General features: G+C 41.8%; 1 protein-coding gene across 1 annotated transcript in view; it reads right to left on the reverse strand.

Moving 5' to 3' along the window:
• Positions 1 to 9,555: 9,555 nt before the first annotated feature.
• The window catches only part of MICU2 (mitochondrial calcium uptake 2), a 61,448-nt gene continuing 54,699 nt past the window's right edge, over positions 9,556 to 16,304 (reverse strand). The window contains exons 8-11 of the mRNA XM_009081494.1: positions 14,107 to 14,278; positions 13,722 to 13,830; positions 9,938 to 10,095; positions 9,556 to 9,660 (exon numbers count right to left, since the gene is read on the reverse strand). Of these exons, the coding sequence (XP_009079742.1) occupies positions 9,556 to 9,660; positions 9,938 to 10,095; positions 13,722 to 13,830; positions 14,107 to 14,278 (544 nt within the window). The remainder of the gene's footprint in view (positions 9,661 to 9,937; positions 10,096 to 13,721; positions 13,831 to 14,106; positions 14,279 to 16,304) is intronic.

A 16,304-nucleotide genomic window follows, 5' to 3' on the forward strand; every position in this document is an offset into this window, starting at 1 on the left:
TGGGGTCAATACCATGATAAAATCCACATTTTCCTGCCGGATCAGCGTTTCCAGTGGAGCTCCGCTGCCATCTGCCGGTGCTTGGGGCCGAGCCCTGCCTGCTCTGCCCTCCCCAGCCCTGTTCTAGGCAGCATCCACACAGTTTGAGGATGTCCCGTTCACAGAAGACACAGGAGTGCTGGATTGATTGCCCCCATGTGAATGAAGAGGTCAAAATAGCGTTAGGGAGTGAGGTTTTATTCTTGGTCACGCAAGGGGGAGAGAAGGGGCAATAGAAGAGTTAGGAAAGGGGGAAGTAAGCAAGGTTTGAGATGCCTGAGCAGAGATGGTCACTGCTATGGATCCTGTGGCATTCTGATGACCCGTAGTTGTATTTTCTTTGGTGGTGGGTGCACACACACACACACACATACTCTGGACATTGGTCCTTTTTTTATGGGACAAGGAGTTGATTGCTCTGCTCTCCTTGAGTTGCTGGGTCAGCATACAGTGATTCACACCTTGCAAGTGTCCTGAGAAAGTTGTGATTCAGGTGGGGCCAGAGATTTATGTTATGGTAGGAAGTCTCGTTTTCTCAGAGATGATTTAGGTTGTTACCTCAGCAGCTGGAGGATTTCCTTGGCCAGAGATGTCCTGAGGTTCTGCTGCTAGGCAGCATCCACACAGTTTGAGGATGTCCCGTTCACAGAAGACACAGGAGTGCTGGATTGATTGCCCCCATGTGAATGAAGAGGTCAAAATAGCGTTAGGGAGTGAGGTTTTATTCTTGGTCACGCAAGGGGGAGAGAAGGGGCAATAGAAGAGTTAGGAAAGGGGGAAGTAAGCAAGGTTTGAGATGCCTGAGCAGAGATGGTCACTGCTATGGATCCTGTGGCATTCTGATGACCCGTAGTTGTATTTTCTTTGGTGGTGGGTGCACACACACACACACACATACTCTGGACATTGGTCCTTTTTTTATGGGACAAGGAGTTGATTGCTCTGCTCTCCTTGAGTTGCTGGGTCAGCATACAGTGATTCACACCTTGCAAGTGTCCTGAGAAAGTTGTGATTCAGGTGGGGCCAGAGATTTATGGTAGACAGAGAAGTCTCGTTTTCTCAGAGATGATTTAGGTTGTTACCTCAGCAGCTGGAGGATTTCCTTGGCCAGAGATGTCCTGTGGTTCACAACCAGACCTTTTCCACACAACAAGCTGTCAAAGCCAGGCAATGCCACAAACAAACATTTCTTAAAGGTCCTTTACAGAGGGATAAAGCTGTGGCAGCCCAGAAGTGCAGTGTGGGGAGAGAGTGCCCTGAAAGGAGAATCCTCAGACAGAAGAGGACCCAGGCAGTGTGGCCCATAGTCCCTGTGAGCACAGGGATGTGGTGCAAGGGGAAGTAATGTTGGGATTGCCTTGGCAGGGACAGGGATAGTTGTTATGGCCTTGCCTCTTCACAGAATCGTTTGAGGTTGGGAGAAGCCTTTGAGATCATTGAGTCCAACCATCAATCCAGCACCACCATAATCACCCCTGAACCATATCCCCAAGTGTCACATCCAGATACCTCCTGAACACTTACAGAGATGGTGACTCCACCACCTCCCTGGGCAACTTATTCCAATGCCTGACCACTCAATGTGAAAAAGTTTTGCTCTAATAGCTAATCTGAACCTCCACAGGTGCAATTTAAGGCCATTTCCTCTCGTCCTCACCCATTGGTGAGATGGCAGAACAAATGTTAAGAGGAGTGATCAGGAGTTCAGAAGACTCTCACAGACCCATCCCTGGAGGTGTTCAAGGCCAGGCTGGATGGAGCCATGAGCAATGTGATCTAGTGAATGGTATCCCTGCCCATGGCAGGGCGTTGGAACTAGGGGATCTTCAGTGTCCTTTCCAACTCAAACCACTCTGTGAGTCTCTGATTCTGTGAACAGCTAACAGGGAGGGGCACCCTGGCCAAATGACCTAGTGGCAGCAGCCTCTTCATGTGGGGGAATGTGTGTGTCCATCTGGGTATCAGAGCAGAGGAAAGCAGTGACTGCTGACCCTGAGATGTACAGAGTAACTGTGGAGCAGGGAGATGTGCTCAGGGACCATGGAAAGATGGAGATCAGTCTGGAATCAGCTCTAAGTGTATGGGCATGTTGAACATGGGAACACGACTGGGACGGTATGGAAGGGGATTGTGCAAGGGCTGTTAAAGACAGGGATTGCAGGAGAGGGAGAGAGCTCGTGGAACAACTTGGTCTGGCCCATTCCTGACAAGCAAGCTGTAATGCAAGGGAGGAGTGACTGGTTACATGGAAGGCATCTTGGTTATGGGGCCTAGTCACTCATGAGAAGTACTGACAGGAATAGAACAGTTTGGATTTAATGTGAACTAGGACAATCTTGGGCAGATGTGCTGGTTAGCACATCAGGGATATTAAAGTATTCCAGCTCCTCTAATCTTCATTAGTTGTAGCACTTGGGGACATGGTTGAGTGGTGAAGATGGCAGCACTGGGTTAACACTTGGACTTGATGAAGAACTTAGAGGTCTTTTCCAAACCTTAAAATTTCCATGATTCTGTTTCTTAAAGGTGTCAAAACATGCAATAGCTTCTGGCATATGCTTTACCTCAAGATCTCAAGGGAGTTTTAACAATTAGCCTTAAGACAATTGGAAGAGATTTAAATGCTTGGCATCCAAATAATGACCATTTATTAATAGTCCTTTTAAGAGCAACTGATTTTACCTTAGTTTGATACCTGTGTGTGCTTTTTATCATTTAATGACTGTGCTAGTTTCCTAGTAGTGTATTCACTGAATAAACATTGTACTCCCAAGCCTGCACAATCTAAAGAGAAGGGAGCTGGACCTGGGAAGTAAAGTTACAAACAGGTTTGACCAAGTCTGGCAAAGCTGGAAGCTGTGACATGGCCAGTGTTTCAGTTCTGGGTCAGACAGATGCCTTGGGTAGGACGAAAAGCCTGTGACAACTGCATAGGACGTGACAGACTATTTTTGACCAGCTATTATCCAGGAACATTTCTGTACAGTATTTCCATAATGACAGGAACTGAAGTGAAACTGAATTAAACAAGGACAACATCAAGGCTGTGAAGTGGCAGAGAGGGACTATTTATCCCCAGACAATCCCTCCCCCACAAGGAGTTATGCTGTGTGAGGAGCCCCTTGGCACAGCTGTCAGGAGCAAACATCTTCCACTTCTGAAAGCCACCTGGGACATCTCTACAAGGGCCCCTTGAGAAGAAACCAGCTCCTTGGATAGAATCCAAGCACGATGGAAGCAGGATTTCTCTGCCAGAAATCAATGAGAACCTATTTGGCTTCAAATGGCCTCACTGCACCTTGTGCAAACTCTGCTGCCTCAGATGTGGGGAGGGACAAGGGATGACACTTGGAGCAAACTCCAGGATGCCAAACAGCAACTGAGAATGCCATGTGGTGGGAATGGCTGCTCACCACACTCACACTGGACCCCATGACCAGCAAATAGTGAAAAAAAAGGTGTCCCCTGTCCATTTTCACATGTCACACCTCCATTTCTGGCTGGCCACCTGCTTTAGCCACAGAAAGAACTGCACGAGAGAAGTGAAATGTTTCCCTTTGCAGTCTCAGGGCCAGTTAGGGTCTGCAATCTTCCAGATGTTTGTTAGTCTATTTGCAATAAATAGTTCATGCAGGGTGGCAGGAACAAGTAGCAAAATGTACTGCACTGTAAATGTCTATATCATTCCTTTTATAATTTTTTTTTTAAAAAAAACTTTATTATTAAAAATACAGCTACTAACATTTGCTATACTTTTGGAAAGGTGTCCTAGAGCAAGACACTGCAAACACTCCAGTTCTCTCTCTTTTTACTATTTAGACCTTATAATCTACAACAATTTAATCTCCATTTTGCTTCTGTGTTTTTTTTCTCTCAAAGTATCTCACTTACAATCCAGGAACATGCGATCCCCAGGCAGAAGCATTCCAACAGCCTCTTAGATGGGAACTGATGTAAAATGAGTCTGTCTCATTAGGAATTTTATTCCTGGTAATATGAGACAAATCAATTTTTTGGGGGGCTTCATGTTTGTGGTGTACACATAAACCCAACCAAGATTGTGTAAGTATTTGCTGTTCACTTTCCAGTACAGCTCATGTGATCTTGCACACACCAACTGTGAGTGATTCATTGCCCTTGTTTGCATTAGGTCAAATTTACAAATTGTGAAGAAGCAGTTTTTGCTCAAACAGCATTTTGAAAAATACAATTTCAGCCATATTGATTTATTCCTTATTTTCCTAGAGTCCTTGTGTTCAGTGATACTCATGTCTCATAAATTTTTCATTAGCAGCATTTTGTTTCTTCTAATAGCTTGGTTTCTTCCAACTTTAGGACCTACAATTTATTTCCTTTTCTAAAGAGTAGTGGCAAAGCATCACATTTTGGTATCCTTTCTTTTCAGTAGCGAATGTAATTGTCTACCCTGTCACTCATCTGTTGTTGTTCTAGGAATTATCTTTGCATTATTTAAGAGACATACACGACGTTTTCGGTAATGTTTGCTCATTCTAATAGTATCAATATCAAAGTAGATAAAAACACAGTAAGATGGCACATAGTTAAAAAAATCTGTATCCTGAAAAAGAAGGTAATTTTAAAACAGTTTATTGGCAAGTCCTAAATTAAAATTATTGGTTCTCTTGAGGGTGATTTAGAGCTACCAGGTGCTCCATGGGGTAATATTAAAACTGGTGATTTTCCCCTAAAGCAGTGGACCTGAGGCATACAGTGTTGCAGTACACCACCTCTGTAGTACATCTTGTCTCCAGGAAATTGCTTGTTGGATGGTTTTGATTTCAGAATGTACTTCCTTTAGGTCCAAATTTGTAACAGTTTTAAAACTCAGCCAGAAGGAGAAGAGAATCATAGAATTGCTTAGGTTGGAAAAGACCTCTAAGATCATTGAATCTAATTGTTTACCCAGCACTGCCAAGTCCACCATGAAACCATATCCCCAGTTGCCACATCTACATGATGCAGGTGGGCGCACTGTTGAGCAGGGCAGCAGCCTGGCTCCCGAGGACAGCAAGCAGAGATCTGTGCTGGGGCACTCCAGCTAATGAACCGAAAACATTATTAACTAAGCCAACACCAGCCTAAAGGGAAATCTGTCTCCACATATGTTGCATAATTTTTTTTTATTATTGAACCAACTAGGAATTGCTTAATCAACAAAGCCAACAGGAAACCTTCAAATAGCAGGAGAGTGAAGAGACACACTTGTTTGCTGATTAATTTTGTGTATGCTTAAGCCTCTCAGGTTTCCTGTCCTGCAAAGGGTTTGCTGCTTCTTGTTGGGTGACACCTTTAGTTTGTGTAGGAGGAGTTTCTGTGGCCAGCAGGGCACTAACAGTGTGTTAGTCATGTTTGTGCTTCCCTTGTGACCAGCTGCATTACAGGAGCTGTCGTTTGGTCAGTTTGGATCTACCTAATAACGACCACAACATCATTTTCACATGCATTTTCTGTTCAGAACGACTGAAGATTTTTTTCTGCATGGTTTCCTGACCAAGCTGTGACTGTTTTTCAGGAAACATCAAAACTGAAGACATGAGACATGTTTGCACCCTCTGTGAGAATTTTTAGATTCTGATTGATCCATTTCTATGTATAAGTCGAAGTATGGTCAATATACCTGAATTTCAAAACACTTTCTCAAAGTAACAGAGCTGTTCCCATTCTAGCCCTATATTAGGCAGTGATCTTTTTTGTTATATGCACTGGACAGGTGAAGTGCCATGAAACCATAATCCATGGCCTGGCTTGTTTATCCAATTGGTTTGCCTCTGCTTTCTAGGTAACTGAAGTGTAATCTGTAACTCTTCAGAGCCAAAATTCCACAAGCTCTGAGATCCCTTGAAGTCCAAACACAAACCCTAAAATGATAAAGACCTTACATATTCTCCACTGAAAGCCTGAAACTAGGAATGAACTGTTGTTCACCCTTTGGTTAATACTTGGCTCAACAGACAAGCTAAGACATCCTGACAATACCTGAGTTCAGATCTGGCAAATTTCCAGGCATGATCAATGGCAGCCCAGGAATGAGACAATACACTGGAGGAGACGGAGTAATTCAGGGATTTCCTGTTGATGCAGCATATAGCATTGTGATAAAACGTTACAGTTCTTCCATGCAGACTATGTACTCCTCATTGTTGTGTATTTTATTAAAACCTGTCAACTTGGTTTGAGTCCAGAGGAAGTTTTGCATTTGGAAAGAGGCTTGTACAAACTGAGAAACCAGAATTAATTTTTAGAAACAACCAATGAGCCTCTGTTAGTTCTAGCATATCGCACTGCAGTTTTGCCTTTGCTTCTTTCAGAAATGAAGAATAAATGGTTCTTAAACAATTAGCTTAAACTAAACAAACTGAAAGAAACGTGAAAAGTGTTGTTATGGGGATACAACAACTCAAACTCTGTAAATGACTGTGCTCACCCTTGCGTGTCCTTCCGAAATATGTTAGATCAGTGCTTGAGACTGAAGCGACGTGCAAAGTATTCGTCTTTATTCTACACAACATTCAGACCTGATGTGATAGATTTTAAAAAAAATTTATTTAGCTTTTTGATATAATTCTGTTCAGAGGAAGAGTTTCTGATGTTACAAAAGTCATAACTGATATATTCAGAGTGGCAGCTGGCATAAACTTTCACCTAAATTGTACTGAGTAATGCTAACACAAAACTGTGAAGAATTCTTTCAAAGACAGCATCCATCTAAACACTTGCATAAACAGCTCTTTCGGTCAAAGATATTAAAAATGAGAAATTATTTTAAGACTGTTTTGTAAATCCTTTTAGTTAAGACAAATAATAATAATAAATGACAAATTAAACACAGTCTGATTCTTCAAGCCTGATGGACAAGTCATCCCTGGCCTTCAAAAGAGTTCCTTCCTGGTTATACTTTCAGGATCACATCTGAAAATGATTCCTAACTCTATTTTAATTCCTAATTCATCTTTTAGTATCTTTTTTTAAAAATTACAGATACAAAATTAACTTTATAAATAAGCACATCTCTTTCCTTTTTCCTCTGAATTTGACACCAAAGCTTTTGCTAAAACATCAAAACTTGAAATCCCATTTTTAGTAACTGCTGAAAGCAGATACTGCTGATTGCACAAACCCAGATACAAATGAGCTCTGAGGAATTAAACTTCTAGATACATTAAAGCTAAATGAGTTGATTTTTCCAAAAGAAAACCAAACACCCTGTAAGAAGCAAATAATTAGCAAACAAAAGAAACCACAAAAGCAATAAAAACCATCATAAAACCATCAACTTTACACAGAATAAAACGTTAAAGAATAGCCTCCATTCCAAAGTAAAAATGATTTGCCAAAATATTAACAGCAACAAATAAAAGGCAGCCTTGCATTAAAGCCAGAGCAGGCACAGGGCACACTTTGGGTGAACACACAGTTCTGTGACACAGAAGTTCTTTCCCAAGTACGTCGTTTGTATGATTACTCGGTGACTCACGGCTAGGGGGCCGTGGTACTGCGGGGCCAGCCCCACCTTTGCTCCCTGTAGGTACCTCTTAGTCACAGCTCCCATCACCAGAGGGAGCAACTTCCAAACACACAAAGTAAAGCAGCCATCGGATACCTTGCTGCCCACAGAGCACTGCGTGAGTTCAGTTTGAGGGAGAAGACTGAGACTTTACTGCATGGAGATTGTTTCTAAATTGTTTATTTCATGTGGATTGTTTCCTGGGGCCAAAAGGGATCCTTGGTGGTCACTGGTGCCTGGTCTGGACAGTCTCAGGATGCCCCCGTGGGCGTGCTCTTGTTCTGGGTGCCTGTCCACAGATGACAGGAATATAAGCATTTTCTCTCTAACACAGTTTGAATTAAAGGTCTAAGCTGAGGCTGTGGAGGGAACAAGAGCTGCTCTGCTTGGCTTCTCACGCTGTTCTCTAGGAGAGACCACTGTGCTGAGGTTTGGGCAACAGGACTTCTCCTCAGCACAAAGCTGCCTGACAGCTACCAACACACCAAACACATTCTCTGTAATCTCAGCGTTCCTTAGGTGGGATCTTATGGTTTCCCAATACATTCTCTCCCGTCCCTCCTCCAAGTGAGGGCTGCTCTGATGTCTCAAGACTCACCCCAAAACCCAAAGAAACGACAACAAAACACCTCCTGCTCAACTTCTTTACAATTTGATAACTATATAGCTGGTGTCATGTGAAAAAGAGATGGAAACTTCCTCACTGAGTGACGAGATTTCTTGGTTGTTTTTCTTCAGACACTTCCCTAGTTCATCTTTTGAGTCTGTTATCACAAACCTGTCTCGAAAGGTTAAGCTTTCACCCCAGCCAAGACAAGTGAGAAAACTCAGAGGGAGAAAGAGGAAGAGCATTGACAGTTTCACAGATAAGTCTATCTCCTGTATACAGCAGCCAAACAGGAAGACTGATCTGGACCTGGGACTATTGGCTCCTGAGGCTGTAAGAAAGATACACACCTGTGTACACAGAGATGCACATTACATTACAACTAAAAATAATGTTCACCTGTAATTGCTAAATGTTATTTTTGATTTGTTCCTTGGTTTTCTGTTTAAGATCTTAGGTCAAACTTTGCATTTGGAGTAATAAACATTTGTATTTACTTTTTCATTAGACTTATTCTCCCAACACTTGCTTATTATAACCTTGAATTCCTGAGACATTGCAGCATTCTTTGTCACAACCTTTGGTAAGATAGAGGAACTAATTGTCATACATTCATCCTTTGCAATACAATTAAAGCAAAATAGTTATGACTCAAATTGTAGCTACTGCTGTTTATGACAGAAAGAGGATTTCTGCTTCTCATTTATACTATTTTTGAAGAGGTCTGAGAGATTCACTGCACATTCATTCATCAGTGTACAACTTTTAAAGCCTGCATCAACAGTCTTGTATTTCCAGTTTTATGTTAACATCATGAAGGTAGAAAAACCAGACATCCACACAGGATCTGGTGGAATCAGCCACTAGGAACCAGCACACAAGCAGATCATGGTAACAAGGGAATGAATCATCTGAATTTTCCTTTGTGATTCAGGATAACATGATTTGAAAAGTATTGTGGAAGTGATTTTGCCTTTTGGGCCTCTGCCCATGCCAGAGAAGGAGAACTGCTGTGTTAGTGTCTAACTGAGATGATGTCCACCCTTTCAAGAGGAGATGATACTGCTGTGATGTTCCTGCCTGGGGCCACCATTAAATCCTGCGTATCCTGTATCCTACAGCGCAGGGTCAGACTCCACAGAGCAGTAAACAACACTATTCCCTAGAACAAGAGGACTTCCATATGGAGGTCAAAAGTGATAACAGTTCTGTAAACCAAACTGATTGCACTGTAACGATGATACAATTATTGCATTTGAGTCTGGGTGAATTAAAGTTTGACTATAGTTTAAAAAAAGAGCAATTTTGATTCAGCTTTTATGTAAACAGGACAGACAAACTCCCCTAAATAACAACATGTATAGCAAAAGAACGATGGAGTGCTTTAAAATGGACTTCTCCCAGTTTGCTTCCACAATTCTTTGGCTCCTTTAATGCTTTCTCTCTTCACACACTTCCAGTAGCCTTGCACACCTTGCTGATGTGGTACCTGTTAATAAAGTTAGAGTGTGCTTAGCATTTACACAGAAAAGACTTCTACCCCAGACTGTGAGAGTACAATACGTAAAGCTGTGCTGCCGCTTCCATAGTTCACGTGTAGTAACAAGTTCTTGGTGGCACCACTCCTCCCAGATTCACATGCAGTACGGAATATCCAGTTTAAAATACATTTCTATTCACTAACTCTACTTGTGTTTCTACAAGTCTTTGCAAGATAGTTGTAGCAATCGTCTGTGTACTGAAAAACAATTATGTTGGCATGTTACCCTCAAACCTCGATGCATTCGGTTCCTCAGGACTCCCAGAAACTCGCTGTGGCTGAGGCAGTCATCTCCATCGAGATCAAAAATCTTGAAGACGGTATCCAAAACATTATCTGAGAGCTCTTGTCCTGTCGCCACCTTCACCGCTCTCTTGAACTCAGCTAGTAAAGACATAATATTACATCATAGGTGACTGTGACCTTGTAAAGAAAATGGAAGGCACATAAATAGCAGGATTCTGTACAATTTGCAATGTCTCATGGGTATCCTAACTGGAGACCTTGGGATGTGTGAACTAGTAAACTATTAGGAGGCCTCAGGTCATGTGTTCTTGAGCTTGCGTCATCTTCTTAACACTGTCTTCATTAATTTTATGATAGACCTTTGAAAAGCACTACTTCTCAAGCAGCAGTAAGAGTGGCAATTTTGCTAGAAATAGCTGAAAACATACTTTTGGCTGTTACTGTGCCCAGGGATGATAAGTGTTTGCCTCACTGTGCTCTCCTAAAAACCCTACCACTTTATCTCAAACCAGTTTCATGCCAATTCATCCTGCAAGAAACCTCCTCAGAGAACAGTATTTTATGACATGCTCCACCTCAACCACCAACCTCCTCAGCAACTCTGCAGAAACATGGACCATCAAAGTGCCAGTGCTCTGCTTCCAGCACGTGGCTTTATATACCTGTAGTCCTGGTTTTTAAAGAAGTAGGTTACCTTCTCTTAAATGATGGTTGACGAGTTTATGAGGATTTGTGGCAGAAAAAGCTGTCATACCTCTCTGGAGATCTACTTTCCTCTTCAGCTCTTTTGCCTTCATTCTTTACACTAGTGTGTGCACTACAGAAATGCCTACTGTCCTCACTTTTGGTCTTGTGGTGTACAGAATTTGGAGTTTTGACTCAAAGAAGGTGAGGGAATGTGTGGGGTTGCCATAGAACAGCAGAACATTAAGAGTGAAATCATTACTGTTTATTATAGCAAGCACAATCACAACACATGAATTGGATGCATTTTTGAAGGCACCACGGAAGTGTGAATTTCAAGAAGGGACTGGAGGCTATTAAAGTATGGCAGTATTGTAGATTATTACAGCAATTTGTCCAATGAAGTCATAAATGTAGATTTAACGTGGTTCTGCTTTCATAAACAAATGCTGTTTATAAATCATGCTGCAAATATGATTAGTTCTGCAGCTTACTAGAGGGAATAGCATTCCTGACCTAGCTCTCATCTTTGGCTCTTGCAACAATTTCTGTAAAAATGCAGTTGATTAATTTACAGTTGGTTTAAATAAAATTAAGTTGAAAATCCTTTCATAAAAGGATATGCCACAATTTGAAAAGGACATAGCATGTGGCAAGCTTATAGTAGAGTCTTAAGTTAGCCTTTAAAAAGACATTAACTGTTTCATCTCTTGAAGTTAAATATAAATCCAGCCCAGACACTGTACTTCTTTCAAACACAGCATGAAAAGAAGGAGAAAGATGTTCTACAGTGATGGAGCATAATAATCTTCAAACCAAGAAGGGCCATCTAATCAGAGAGAAAAGATGAACTGTGAGCTTAGAAGCAAAAGGAGCCTAGAATAAAAGGAAGGACTAAAAGACTGTCTTATTTTTAGGTAAATATTTCCATGTGAGTGAATACACACAAGTAAGCACATGCAAACAGCAAGACAAAGAACCTTGTGAGATTCAGGAAAGGATTAGAGGTGTAGACATGTAACATCCATGAGTTACCTCAGTAGTTGACTGCTCTCGCTCACAGTGTGGCTCAGTGCACAAACAGAGTCACAACTGCCTGTTAGTTAGGAATGAATTTTCACAGGGAAACATTACTACAGACCAGCTGTTGCCTCATTATCCTTTGGCACTTGAAAATGGGATACTTAACAGAGAAGTGAGCTAAACTCTCGTATCTCACTATTGACTATTATTTCACCATTAATTCATCCTCTTTCTGCTCTTTGTATGCCTCATGCAAATAAAATCTGTCACCCCCAAGAGAAGAAAAATGTTGTTAAACCAGGCAGAGAAGGGACATGAACTCATCTGGGCACTGCAGCACATGATGGAAGAAGAGAAGCTGAGGGAGCTGGGGAGAGCAGAAGCGTAACGAGGGATCTTTCTCCAGCCTTCAACTGCCTAAAATGGGTTATAGAGTAGACAGTACCACATTTTTCTCATAGGTACATGGAGGTAAGACACAATCATTGAAAGCTGCAGCAATGGTTTGACAGAGAAGAGGAAAGTCTCCATGATGAGAGTGGTTAAGCACTACAACAGCTGCCTGGAGAGGCCATGGAAATGAAACTCTTCCTGAACACTGGGCTAACTAGTGATGAAAGCCACAAGTTAAAGATCCCCCAGTTTTGGACTTCTTTGGTTCAAGTCCCATCCAAACACCTCTCTCTCAAGAATATGTAATTCTCTTCCTGTCTTCTAGAACCTCTCTCACCTTTTTTCACATAAGCCCATCAAATATTAATTTTGATGAATGTTAATGTCTCATCAAATTTCCTTAGGAACTTTTTACATTGCTATTTTCAAATAACTTATAAGAATTGTCCTTCAAGTATAACACATAGATAACAACATCGGGATTATAACAAAAAGCATTTATACATCCACAAAATTTTTGCTGCATTGCTTCTATTTCTACTATATGGGAAGGAAGCAACTCCCCTCCTCCAGATCTTTAAAACCCACTTAACTACATCATTTTTGATAGACGTAATTGCATGACACCACATAAGCACACAAGAAGGCAATATGGGCAGAAAACTAGTTTTGCTAGGAGGACAAAGCTCTGTTATCATGAACTGCTACCAAAGCATGTATTGTTTCAGTAAATCCTTCCTCTTCTAGAATTAGTTTGGACTGAGAACAGTCCTGTGGAGCACTTGGGGATATTGATGGATTAAAAACGGGGTATGAGCCAGCAAAGAAAGCCAACCAAATCCTGGGCTGCATCAAAAACATTGTGGCCAGAAGGTTGAGGGATGTGATTCTGCCCCTCTGTCCTGTTCTTGTGAGACCCCACTTGAAGTGCTGCATCCAGCTCTGGGGTCCTCAGCACAGGCTGGAGTGAGTCTAGAGGAGGGTCACAAAAATTACCAGAGGGCTGGAACACCTCTTCAGTGAAGGAAGGCCAAGAGAGCTGGAGTTGTCCAGCCTGGAGAAGAGATGCCTCTGAGAGGGTCTTACAGTAGCCTTTCAATATATAAAGGAGGCTTATAAGAAAGATGGAGAGAGACTTTTACCAAGGACTATAATGACAGGACAAGGCAAAACGGTTACAAACTGAGAGAGGGTAGGTTTAGACTAGACATAAGAAAGAAACTTTACAATAAGGGTGGTGAGGCACTGGAACAGGATGCCCAGAGAAGCTGTGGATGTCCCATCATTGGAAGTGTTCAAGGTCTGGGTGGGTGAGGCTTTGAGTGACCTGGTCCAGTGACAGATTTTCCTGCCTATGGCAGAGGGTTTGGATGCATGTTGTTTAAAGGTCCCTTCCAACCCAACCCATTCCATGATTATGGTTTATTCTGTTGTGAGCAGTCCACATATGATAGCATGTTAGGACTTGCAAATGAAACCATTTGGGGGACTTTGTATTATTATTTTTTCATGAAATAGAATCAATTCTGAATAAAGAGCAGCATACTATTTTTGGACTTCACAGTGGTACTTTGGGATAACTCATTTACATTAATTAACTCCAAAACAAAAATGCATTTTTTTCTCTTTTAAAACCCCCCATATGAAAGGTGTACAGCACTTACCCCGTTTAATAGGACGATTGGCTACAGTAAACATCTGCATGACAATAGAAAAGTCTTCCAGGTTATTTGTAAACTTGCAAAAAGTCTTGAATTCCTCCAAAGTGATGTTCTAGGGCATCAGAGAATTCAGATGACACAGAATGAATAACACATTCAAACCCCAATAATTTCTTTCATTAAATCTGGTGGGACTTAGTGTTTAGGTGTGATTACCTACACATTGTCAGCATTCGTATTGCTCAGTATGTAAATAATCATTGCTCTTACCTGCATAAAATTCAAGGGCTGCATTTGGAAACTAGTTACATTATTAGATACTCACATTCAAATGAAAACCTGTACATACAAAGGAGGAAGCAAAGCAAAACATGCTTTGAGTACCAACCTCTCCTGCCTCGATCCTGTCATTCACATTCTGCCAGTAAATTTCATTGTTTTCCTCGTCGGTGAAGTACAGCAACCACGCCGCAAAGTCCTCTTTCCTCATGACGCTCAAACCCTTTGAGAACTTGATGAATTCCATTTCTTGGACTTCTGTCTGCAGATTTTCCATGAACCTAGACGTAAACAGATATGACCCAACAGCTGATACTTGCATCAAGTTATCACTGCTACCACCTCTGCTACGAAACGCGGCAGACACTAAGTGTGGAGCCCAGAGAGACACCATCGCGTCGGGTTTACCTCCTCACCTGTCACAGGAGTTTCAGGGCTGAGTTTCCAAGACTCCACCAGCAGGGCGCGCTCTGGGCACGCACAGGTGGCACCTGCAGAGAACTCTGAGCATCGAGTTCTTACTAATGTTTAAAAATGTGCAGATAAGGAGATCAAATAATGGGCAAGGCAGCAGCATAACGAATGAATAATAATAAAAAAAAAAGGGGCATGGTAACTAAAGGCCTGACACATGATTTATGAGATTTTTGTATTAATAAGAAAGGAATGACAAGGTTGGAAAGTGCCTGGAAAGATGAGGCCCTAATAATCACAAAGGTGAAAGAAGAGAGGAAACTTGAAATCGTCACTGCAGGAGAAGATGACTGAAAGCCTCAAAGATTATAACTGCAAATAGAAGTTTGGCAAATCAGTTCTGCGCTCACTAGAGGATGGATTAGAGAGGATTACAACTGACAGGCACAGAGTTCCGAAGAGCACAGAAAATGATGTCGCAGGTGTTTGGGAAGGTAAGAGAGCTGTCTGAAAAAGAAAGGGGTGAACATCAAGGTTTTAGGAGACACCCATTCTTTTAGGAATTAAAAAAAGTATCAGAAAAGCAAGTAACAACCTGCAGGTACAGAGCTGGAACTGTAAGGAGAGATGTAGCTTTGAGTTTCCCCAGTTTGGCCTAAAAGGCCATTAAATTTATTCTGGCTAATATTAATTTTGAAAAAAGTAAAAGACAATACTGTGTGATCCATTTGATAATCTCCACTTCAGAAATGGGCTAATCCAATAACAAGTAAAAATTTTTTTAATGGCCATAAACTGAGACAGGGGAGATTCAGATTAGATATTAGGAATATTTTTTTCCCTGTTAGAATGGTCAGGCACTGGAATAGGTTGCCCAGGGAGGTGGTGGAGTCACCATCCCTAGAGGTGTTTGAGAGATGTCTGGATCTGGTGCTGGATGATATGATTTACTGGTTACAGTGGTAGTGCTGGGTGGATGGTTGGACTTGATAATCTCAAAGGTCTCTTCCAACCTTGATGATACTATGATTTTTAAATAAAAATAAAGGCTAAAAATAGTGGTGCTTGCCAGAAGCCCTTTAGCACTTCAAAAGAAATGAGCTGCAGAAGTTATTGACATGAGGGAATTAAATACTCCTATACTGGGACAAAGCAATTAGTTGGAGAAGGGGACAGCTAAGGGTCTACGTAGCAAGTATCAGCAGAGGCTCATTTGCTCATCAGTGTTTGCATGGCCTCACTGGGTTTGAATTCTTTCCCCTGAAATTGTGGCATTTTAGCCCGCTCAGCTATCTTTAGTTCTTTAATGAGATCACTTGGACAATTAGTAGCTCGAAGCTCTGTGAAGTCTACAAGGGCTTAGCTGAAGACTGTTATTGCGGCATAAGCTCTCACTTGTATTTTTAACTCTAATAGGTAGAGCTCCACATGCAAATAAAGGGCCAACAAATGCTCCACAGCTCAGGACATGCAGGTAAATGAAAGCCAGATAGTGGAGGTGATTTTAAGTTTCAGGCTAGAGTTTAATTAGGGTAATAATAAGGAGGGGTACAATTTGCTCTTGCATTTTATATGTACATTTTTCTGATCCAGTTACAAGGCTTTACAGTACAGTCAGACACTAAGGTATATTCCTCCACAGTCCACCTTAAGACCTGATGCACTTTCAAATTCCTCTCACTGTCCCTCTCACAAGGGGAGGAAACACCAAAGGACCGGTTAGTGTCACCAGTGTGACCAGGAGGCCCCCTGTCTTGCAGACCAGCGACACTGGACTTGCACAGCTTGCAAATCACTCTTCTGTTTTCAGACCCAGCTCCTGTTCTTGTAACTTATCAGGAGGCCACTGCCCCTGGTCACTTAGAGAAAGATGCCTAAAACTTGGATGTAGGG

This window comes from Acanthisitta chloris, unplaced genomic scaffold (assembly GCF_000695815.1).
Source record: "Acanthisitta chloris isolate BGI_N310 unplaced genomic scaffold, ASM69581v1 scaffold5269, whole genome shotgun sequence".
NCBI lineage: Eukaryota > Metazoa > Chordata > Aves > Passeriformes > Acanthisittidae > Acanthisitta > Acanthisitta chloris.